Source organism: Polypterus senegalus, chromosome 5 (assembly GCF_016835505.1).
Source record: "Polypterus senegalus isolate Bchr_013 chromosome 5, ASM1683550v1, whole genome shotgun sequence".
In the NCBI taxonomy this organism is placed as follows: Eukaryota; Metazoa; Chordata; class Cladistia; order Polypteriformes; family Polypteridae; genus Polypterus; species Polypterus senegalus.
Genome location: NC_053158.1, coordinates 188162968 through 188173714, shown reverse-complemented (window position 1 = coordinate 188173714; position 10747 = coordinate 188162968). Strand labels below are relative to the sequence as shown.

At 38.0% G+C, this 10747-nt stretch overlaps 1 protein-coding gene across 1 annotated transcript; it reads left to right on the top strand.

Annotated features, from left to right (window-relative positions):
• exosc4 (exosome component 4) lies at nt 1–5545 on the top strand. Its single transcript, XM_039753798.1, has 3 exons — nt 1–238; nt 3957–4163; nt 4365–5545. The coding sequence occupies exons 1-3, from the start codon at nt 68–70 to the stop codon at nt 4722–4724; spliced, it is 738 nt and encodes a 245-aa protein (XP_039609732.1). The 5' UTR covers nt 1–67; the 3' UTR covers nt 4725–5545.
• Nucleotides 5546–10747: the final 5202 nt, after the last annotated feature.

Below are 10747 nucleotides of genomic sequence, written 5' to 3'. Positions count from 1 at the left end.
GCGATCGCAGAGGCTGCTGGGATTTGTATTTCCTCCCCTCTCGTGTACTGGTCGGGTAGGAAAAGACATGGCTGGGATCGAGCTACTCTCTGATCAGGGCTACAGAGTGGATGGCAGGAAGCCGAACGAACTGCGTAAAATACAAGCCCGAATGGGAGTGTTTAGCCAAGCCGACGGATCGGCGTACATCGAGCAGGGCAACACGAAGGCGCTAGCGGTGGTATATGGGCCGCACGAGGTGAGGAAAGCCGTCTTAGTGGTTCGTGCACGTGTCTCATAGAGTTATACTTTACACCTTTCAAAATGAACGTTTTCCTTGAGCTATTAATAATGGGTTAATGCCAGTTCTTATTGTGGAGACATACCTCATTCCATGAATACAACGCATTGTATGTATCTTAAAGTAAATCTATGGAGAACCCACTTGGAGAGTTTAATGTAATTTATTTGTAAATTTAAAGATGGTACCAAGTGAGAAGTCAAGCAAAATTACACATTTTATTGGCTAAAAAGATTAAAATATGTAATACAGGCAAGATGTAATGATCACATCTTGCCTGAAGAAGGGGCCTGAGTTGCCTTGAAAGCTTGCATATTGAAATTTTTTTAGTTAGCCAATAAAATGTGTCATTTTGCTTGATTTCTCACTACATCCATAATGGCTAAAACGTTACAACACCCTAGTACTAAAGATGATATCAGAAAATCAATATGGAGCTTCGTCTGTTATGGTTCAAGTTAACGCGAAACCAGTTACAGCGCCGTTTACGGATCAGTCCGCAGCAGAAAAGAATGCCGACGTATGGTGTCTGATCTGGCAAACCTTTTACTATTGGACTGGGTTAACACTATCATATTTGCTCCATAAATCGTGTATCCCCTTTAATCGACAATGTACTGTAAAAATAATAGTTGCAACTTTCTGAACTTATGTATGCGCCCTTTCCGGGGTTTGCTCTTGCTTTGCCTCCAGTGGTTGCCATGATAGGCTCCAGCCCCCAGCCCGACCCCCGACTTCTATAGTGCCACATAATCCTACAGGTTAAGCAACTCCGAGATAAGAGTTTATTAAAATGTGTCCATTATTAGTGTCACCAAGTATGACCAAGTCGTTATCACAATCTTCATATCTCATGAATGGTGCCAAGCTAAGTCTTTGCAGTAATAATAATAATAATAATAATACATTTTATTTGAAAGCGCCTTTCAGAACACTCAAGGACACTGTACACAGTAAAAATAATAAAAGTAAGAAAATAAAAAGCAGGCAAAAGAGCAGGTAATTTACAAGATCATAAAACATAAAACAGTTCCAAGATAGGAAAATGGAGAAAGTTATGTGGGATAAGCTATTTTGAATAGGTGAGTTTTTAGTCTAGACTTAAAAAGAGAGAAAGAGGTGATGTTTCTTATTTCAGGAGGTAGGGAATTCCAAAGTCGAGGAGCAGAGCAACTGAAAGCCCTGCTCCCCATAATGGCAAAACGGGGGACAGGGACAGGGACAGAGAGAGAAAGAGAAGAAGAGGATCTGAGACACCGAGATGGGATGATGATCTGTACCAATTCAGAGAGATATGGAGGAGAGAGATGATGAGTAGCCTTGAATGTATACAGAAGTATTTTAAAATTAATGCGATATTTGACCGGAAGCCAATGGAGCTGCTGGAGAACAGGGGTGATGTGGTGAATAGAAGGGGTCCTGGTGATATACGGCAGCAGAGTTCTGAACACGTTGAAGCTTATGAATTGATTTTTGAGAAAGACCAAAAAGAAGTGAATTACAATAATCAAGCCGAGAAGTAACAAGGCTGTGAACAAGAATGGCAGTGGCCTGTGGAGTAAGAAAGGAACGGAGACGATTGATGTTACGCAACAGGAAATAAGCAGACCGAGTGACATTATTGATGTGTGAATTAAAAGACAGAGTACTGTCAAGGATGACACCCAAACTTTTCACACATGGGGAAACAGACCGGCAAGTTATTGATAGCAATAGAAAAACTATTAGTTCTGGATAATGTTGATTTAGAGCCTACCAGGAGAAGCTCTGATTTATTGCTGTTGAGTTTCAGAAAGTTAGAAGAGAACCATGTATTTAGTTCAACTAAACAGAGAGGGAGGGAGGATGGGGGGAGAGCGGAATCAGGTTTGGTGGACAGATAAAGCTGGGTGTCATCAGCATAACAGTGAAACTGAATATTCTATTTACGAAAAATATATCCAAGCGGGAGAAGGTAGATAATGAAAAGAAGGGGCCCCAGGACAGATCCCTGGGGGACACCAGCGACCAGAGGAAAGGACTGAGAAGTGAATGATTTCAATCGAATAAACTGAGTACGATCAGACAAGTATGATTTAAACCAGGCTAGAGGAGTATGAGAGAGACCGATTGAGGCTAACCTACTAATAATGTAACCATATTTGTAAAGCCTGAGTGAAAACCAAAGCCTTGTCATAAGGATCTTCACAATTGCATAGACCAGGGTTGGGCAAAGTCAGTCCTGGAGGGCCGCAGTGCCTGCAGGTTTTTGTTCCAACCAAGTTGCTTACTTAAAAAAAAAATCCTTTTCAATTATTTAATTTCAGGGCTCGTTAATGCTTTAACTCTGCCATGTCAGGTCATTCTCATATCCTAGATTTTTTTTTTCTTTCTAAGGATATCATCCAAATCATTTGAAATCTAAAACAGATGAGTAATTCTCAGTCATTCACTTTTTTCTCTTCATTTTCATTCCAAGTATTTAATTCAACCCAATAGTGCATGATAAACACACACAGGTGTACATGGAAACCAGCTAAATGGAGAAATGCTGAATTTCTTTTGTCATTTACATCTGATTGCTAAAAAGAAGCAATTCAAAACCAAGACTACAGCTGTTTAAGACTAAAATAAGCAATAAGGGTTCAAAATCTTACTAAAAATCAACTAAAGTGAAGTAGAAGTGTTACTTGAGCAATAAAGGCTTCTTATGAAGCAACTTGGTTGGAACAAAAACCTGCAGCCACTGCGGACCTCCAGGAATGACTTTGCCCACCCCTGACTTAGACCATGGTTACCTGTTCTGCATGAAGTGGTGCAATTTGAAAGATGTATCATTTTTAGAATGTCTCTTACTCAGCATGGCATCTGTCATCTTCAGTCAAGTCAAGAACGACAGTTTTAGCTGTGTGTAGCAGTTATCTTTAGATATGCAAATGCAGACATGATATATGTGGTTTTTGGCAGGTTTCATTGTGGTCTTTCAGAGATTTGCTCTAAAAAAAAAAAAACACGTTTTTTATTTTATTAACAAAATGTTTTCTAAACAAATTTTCTAAAAAAAAAAATTTCATGGTTTATCAAAGGTATCTCTTTTTTGTTTTAACACATTGACTGGCTTTGAGCCAAAAAATGCTTATGGAGAATTTCAAGAACATCCATGAAGGAGTATTCTTGGTATTGTTGATACCTGTTTAAATTTCATCAGTCTTTTTAAACTAATCACTACTGTCTCAAATAACTAGCATAAATATAAATGTGGTTAATTTATTAGGATCGGTGTTATTTTAATGAATTTGTAATTGCTTTGTGGTAGTTAATGTTGAAACTAGTTGAAATCTTTGTGCATGCATAGTTATTAGTAATGTGAAAATTTTGTAATTGCATTTTACCAGTGACATTGTTAAAACACTTTGAACCTGCACCAAGTGAAGAGTGTTTTACACAAATGAGCTGAATTGATTTACACCAGTTTCAGTTACAGACACTTTTGTATTGGAGTGCTAGTTCTGATAATTTCCATGCTTAAAAAAAACTATGAATGGTGTGTATTGTTGGGCATAAAAATAGTCTGCATTAAAAATTAATGTTGAACATATACAGGTTTCTGCTTAAAGATGACATTTCTTTCTTTCAAATTCTAATACAAAGTTGAAGTACTAAATACTTGGTTTTTTTTTTCTTTATAAATACACAGATTCGAGGTTCTCGTAGCAAGAGCCAACATGACAGAGCCATCATTAACTGTCAGTACAGCATGGCCACCTTTAGTACTGGTGAGCGGAAACGTCGACCACATGGAGATCGTAAGTCCAGTGAGATGACTCTTCACCTCAAACAGACTTTTGAGGCAGCCATATTGACACAGCTGTATCCACGATCACAAATTGACATTTACGTGCAGGTAAATGGCATCCCCTTCTAGTGCAAAGTACATGTCTCTTCACCAATGCTGTATGCTTGATATGTTCAGTCAATACAAATATTTTGCTTATCATGAGCAGCCTAATCTCAAGTAACATTTATTTGCAAATGAGTGATTATGATTATTTTGTATAAATATTTCATGGCATTCAGTGGTGATGTCAATGTGATTGTTTTGCAGATTTTGCAGGCTGATGGGGGCAACTACAGTGCATGTGTCAATGCTGCTACTCTTGCTGTGGTGGATGCTGGAATTCCACTGCGGGATTATGTATGTGCCTGTTCTGCAGGCTTTGTTGAGGACACACCACTAGTGGACTTAAGCCATTTAGAAGAATCAGCAGGTGGCACCCAACTCTCCCTTGCTGTGTTGCCCAAGGCTGAACATCTAGCTTTGATAGAGATGGACTCTCGACTACACCAGGATCATCTTGAAAGTATGATGGATGCAGCTACACAGGCTTGCAAAGATCTTTATGCTGTTCTAGATCGGGTAGTAAGGGACCACCTTCAAGAAGTGACCACATCAATAGGGGAGTGAAAATGCACTGAGAATGAGTATATGGACTCGCTTGAACCAAGATATTCTCCTTAATAAACACTCTCTCTAATGAATTATCTTAAAATACCTTTGTAATGGTCTATATCCAGAGACATATGGAACTGTCTGCATAATTTGCTGTCTCTTGAGAAATATGTAGTGACTACTGAGTGAAATTAAGAGCACTGCTGCCCAGGTATGTTCTGATTCATCTTTCAACATTATGCTTTGTGTTCATGGGTTATTGTTACCCATAACTACAAAACGAGAATGTTCTTCTTTTATGTGATTGTCTTTTGAACAAGGCTATTTTTAGTTGATCACACAATCTTTAAAATGACTTTCCATTCTACCATGTATGGGTTTTCTCTGCAAAGTTCTTTGCGGGATGGTTGTTTCTCAGATGTTGCTCACTTGTCAACATGGACATTTGATACATTTCTTGTTTGGTCAGATTGTTGTAGATTTTCATTAATGATTATTGTTAGTATAATATTTAAATCTGTACTTGCAGTTTTTTTTTTTTAGGCTCAGTGTCAAAAAGTATAAATCTGATTATTCTGATACATATTTTCAAAGGGACAATTCAAGTGAGTTAGGTAGATTATAATATACCATAGTACTTAAATAAACTAACTAATCTGGCATCCTCATGCCAATATTGTGTAATGAACTGCTTACGCAGTTGACTGTGGTTTTTTTTTTTTTCCCCCCCAGCACCACAGTCACAGTGGTGCAGTAGATACATACTTAACCCGAATTATTTTTGCTAATTATTTTTATTGCTTTGGATTTTAAATAATAAACTGTATTTTCACACAGTGATTGTGTTTTTTCTTTTTTTTTTGAATAAGACTAATAAGCAAGTGAATGTGTGCTTTAATTATCTTGCAGGAGGTTCTAAACCAGTAAGAGCTGCTAGCACTCTAAATCTGTTGCAGTGCCTGGATCCTTGTTGAATTCCAGCAGTCCAGCTATGCTCTTTAAAACTAACTGGTAATACAATGCAAGATTTTGAATGGAAAAGGCCCTTTCCAAGGCTGAATGCTGCAGAGATGGGCTGTCGCTTCCTTTGAACCTACAATGGAAAAAGTTGTCATAGAAAGCTGATGAACAAACAGGTGGAGGATATGTGTATGATGGTGCTATTGAAGGGTTACATCAGCATGCACCTGCAAAGGGAAAAATAAGTAAATGTTATCCCCATGCTGCAAAATAAACACATCAGCTATATAGAATTCTTTATCATTTTCCAAAATTCAGTTTTTCCAGAATGGGAATAATTTTTACCTATGGTCTGTAAGGTGGCAGGTTGGCTTGATATTCTGGTACCCTGAGTCAGATTACACCGGTTATAAAACGGATGGATGAACTTCATGTGAAAACCCAGAATTTTCAATTGTAGTTTCCTTGGTCAAAAATATTTTTTAAATAATTTAAAGAATTTAAGTATTAATTGAAAGGGAAAACATAACAGTTGGGCTATTTACCACAGATTTACAGAATGAAACTGCAGAACTTAATGTTGATATTTTTCATTGGTGTACCTGGACTAATTACTGCGTTTATATTCTGAATTAAAGTAGAATAAAATATGAGACACTTCAGTTTAATCTTTAATAAAACTAGGGGGCTCTGTCTTCTGTTCGCTTTGCTCGCCAACCCCCGGGTGGGTGCTATGTGCTAGCCACTTTGCGGCTCTGCCGCTCACGTATGGGGAAGCAGATGTACAATTTAAACAGATTATTTTCATGGGAATTGTTACATATTCATAATAGAACTATTTTAAATTACAGTGAGTAATTAACCATAGCAAAACATAATAAATTGAAAGAAAATTGTTTCATGCTACGTTAGAGGTATTCGTTGCGTTATACGTTTTCGTTCTGTTTGGCTTTGAAATTAACATGCAAATACTTTTTAAACTTACACTTTTACTGTAAAACTTCAGTAAAAACAATATTTGGAATTAAGTTTTCATCGATATTGCTTTGAATTTTGGTTCCGTGTTTGGAGTTTCCTTATGAATTAGAACGATCTAGACGAGAACAGGCCATTCAGCCCAACAAAACTCGCCAGTCCTATCCACTTGTTTCCTCCAAGAAAACATCAAGTCGAGTTTTGAAAGTCCCTAACGTCTTACTGTCTATCACACTACTTGGTCTCTTATTCCAAGTGTCTATCGTTCTTTGTGTCAAGAAAAACTTCCTGTTTGTGCGAAATTTACCCTTAACAAGTTTCCAACTGTGTCCCCGTGTTCTTGATGAGCTCATTTTAAAATACAAGTCTCGATCAACTGTACTAATTCCCTTCATGATTTTAAACACTTCAATCATGTCACCTCTTAATCTTCTTTTGCTTAAACTGAAAAGGCTCAGCTCTTTTAATCTTTCCTCATAATTCAACCCCTGTAGACCTGGAATCAGCCTAGTCGCTCTTCTCTGGACCTTTTCTAGCGCTGCTATGTCCTTTTTGTAGCCTGGAGACCAAAACTGCACACAGTACTCAAGATGAGGCCTCACCAGTGCATTATAAAGGTTGAACATAACCTCCTTGGACTTGTATTCCATAGATCGCGCTATATAACCTGACATTCTGTTAGCCTTCTTAATGGCTTCTGAACACTGTTTGGAAGTTGATAGCTTTGAGTCCACTATGACTCCTAAATCTTTCTCATAAGGTGTACTCTCGATTTTCCGACCGCCCATTGTGTATTCAAACCTAATATTTTTACTTCCTATGTGTAATACTTTACATTTACTGACATTAAATTTCATCTGCCACAAATCTGCCCAAGCCTGTATGCTATCCAAGTCCTTCTGTAATGATATAACGGATTCCAAATTATCTGCTAATCCACCTATCTTGGTATCATCTGCAAACTTAACCAGCTTGTTACTTATATTCCTATCTAAATCATTTCTATATATTACAAATAGCAGCGGCCCTAGCACTGACCCCTGCTGGTCACCACTCTTAACATCGGCCAATTCTGAAGCGGTTCCTCGCACCATCACCCTCTGCTTCCTGTGTCTGAGCCAATTCTGCACCCGTCTAAAAACATCACCCTGAACTTCCACTTCTTTTAACTTGATGCCCAACCTCTCATGTGGCACCTTATCAAATGCTTTCTGAAAGTCCAGATAAATAATATCATCTGCTCCACTTTCATCGTATCCTTTTGTTGCCTCCTCATAGAATTCCAACATGTTAGTAAAACACGACCTCCCTCTTCTGACCCCACGCTGCCTGTTCAGAATAATTCCTGTCCTTGCCATGTGTTGCTCAATCTTATCCTTAATAATTCCTTCCATTAATTTTCCTGTGATGCTTGTTAAGCTTACTGGCCTATAGTTGCTTGGATCTGCCCTGTCACCCTTTTTATATAATGGGATGATATTTGCCATTTTCCAGTCCTTTGGAATCTCTCCAGTGCACAGTGACTTCCTAAAAATATGTGTCAAGGGTTTATATATGTACTCACTGGCCTCCTTAAGAACACGAGGATAAATATTATCTGGGCCTGGTGATTTGTTTGATTTCAGCCTGGTGATTTGTTTGATTTCATGACAATGCAACGTATAACTGCCCGTGAGTGAATATTGTTTCTTTTTCTCTAATAAATAAAGCAACTTTTTTGTATATTTGTCCCTGTGATTTGTTAATTGCCATAGCAAAAGCTATTTTAAAGGGAAACTGGAAACATTTTAATATGAATGGCATGTAAAGATCTCCTTTGGTGTCTGTTATACCTTTCTTTTCTCCTGTTAAAATTTGACATGTTAGAATTGTTCAACCAATTTTAAATACAACTAATCTTGTCCTATTGCATAGCCTATCATTCAGACATAAATTACACAATAGCATTACGATTCATCCTTCTTTCAACAGTAATTCAGCCGGTAAAAGACCAGGCGGTGTTAACGGTTGTACATATTCTACGGGATATTGTAAGTTGATATTTTCATCTTCTGCACCATCACCGCCAACTGTTTCAGCATACTCGATTGATGCGCATTTAACCAATTTGCCGTGTAACCAATCGACAATTTTCGTTTTAATTCGTTTCTCTGCGATTGCCCGTGTACTCACTTCTTCTGTTGATAACCCTTTGGGATGAAATTCTTCAATAAGATTTGGACATAAGTCTTCTTTTATTGGGAACTTAAATGAGGAAAACAAAAATTAAGAGCTGAGAGCGCAGGAACTGTGTCTGAAAAAAGCGTTCACACGAATGAGAGGTGAGAGGACTGTGGGCATGGGGTGTTAACCTTAAATGGTTGAGAGGAGGGCGGGACTTGAAAAAATCTCTTGGCAATAGTCTCGTCTTTACTCAAGATTTTCTTTTATACTCGTAATAGAGAGATACTTCTCCTTGTCTGATGTTGTACAGATTTTATTTACTTGTAAACAGACCCCAGTTTGAAAAAAAATGGTACTTGGGAAACAGGAGCTGAAGATGGCTGCATTAGAAGCTTGACAGGATACCTTCAGATAAGATAGTCAACCTGGTGATGTCTGTGAATCACAGGCTGCAAAGTACTTATAAATATGACTGCTTTAATACACCTACTATATATACAGATTAACAAAGTTCAGGGATGGGCCATTTGCAGGGCCGGATTTAGATGAAAAGAGGCCCTAGGCTATTCCACTTATGAGGCCCTTTCACCTCCCATTTTTAAGTTTGTTCAAATTGCTAACAATTTGAATGTAGGCCCCTCTTGATCTTGAGGCCCTAGACTGAAGCCTAGTTAGCCTATAGGAAAATCCGGCCCTGGCCATTTGACACAGAGGCTTTGAAACTTAGATTGCTTTAATGAGGAACACTGTTTTGGAGCAGTGTATCGGAGCTTGTTTACCACATGGCTGGAGATGTCTACTTCAAAGATCTCCACTGCCCCAAAAGCTAAGGAAATATGGAGTAGAGAAGGGTGGAACTTATTATGTGACAAAGTAAATACTGTGCTATACTGTTCTTCTGTACTGGAACTTATAATGTATCATTAATACTCTACAAAATCTCCAAACCCTGTTATCGTGCTCAGCTCCACAAGCATATTTCCTAACCCCTGCTATTCTTGTCTTTGTATCTTATTGAAATTAAAATATGACTCGCATTGTTTCACGGCAAAAATCCTCTGACATGATATATAATTAAGAATCGGCAGTAGTAGCGTCTCACCGGTGTTCCTTGGCTCTCATTGCTGGTGGATTCTTTCGTTTTATCTTTATCATTTATTTGGCAGTTGTAACAGCGCTGTCAAGTTGTATCATACAAATGAGCAGCTTAAGTGCCAGCTGCAGAGGAGTCAGTAAATAAAAGGCAAGCTTGGCAAAGTTGCAAATAAAGTGCAACTAGAGCGGCAAGAGCGAGCCGTCCTTCCAAGGATTGTGAGCTACCTAAAAGAAAGATGGAATGAGTGAGCATCCATCGATATTCAGCGCAGTGCTAAAATATTCATGATGTCAAGAAATGACATCTTTATAACAACAAAGTATACATTGTTTTATTGCTGAAAATTGGTACACCTAGTGCAGGATTTCCATGACAACGTGATAACCATAAGACCAAAATGAACACACTGTGCGTTCTTGGGTTTTTAGCACACCTGCCCAATTTAAACTATGCGATTAACACGGGCTTGTATGTGCGCTTCATGTGCTGGCTACCTCGAGCTCATGGTTCTAATGATTCTCTATAAACCAACATATCACTATTTCCAAAGTTTCTAATCTTTTTTTCGGTAAAATCAGAAAGACCCTTCAGAAGTTTCAAGGGACTTCACCCGCCCATTACTTCAAATTTAGCACCATGAACAACATAATCTGTAAAACAAATGGTGCTGTATTTTTGGCATTACCATATTTCATCGAGTCTCATCTGTTCAACAATAAAGCTTTAAATGCCAAAGTATAGTTAAGTTTGTTTTTTGATGCATAAATTATATTTTTGCTAAATACAATTCATCACTATGTTTTATTAACACTCATTACTATATGGTATAGCGATTATAAACAAG

Excerpts from the sequence above, each read along its gene's own strand:
- exosc4 (XM_039753798.1), top strand. The coding sequence starts at position 68 with ATGGCTGGGATCGAGCTACTCTCTGATCAGGGCTACAGAGTGGATGGC. Across the intron at positions 239-3,956 it reads TGGTATATGGGCCGCACGAG|ATTCGAGGTTCTCGTAGCAA; the intron begins GTGAGGAAAGCC and ends ATAAATACACAG. Across the intron at positions 4,164-4,364 it reads AAATTGACATTTACGTGCAG|ATTTTGCAGGCTGATGGGGG; the intron begins GTAAATGGCATC and ends ATTGTTTTGCAG.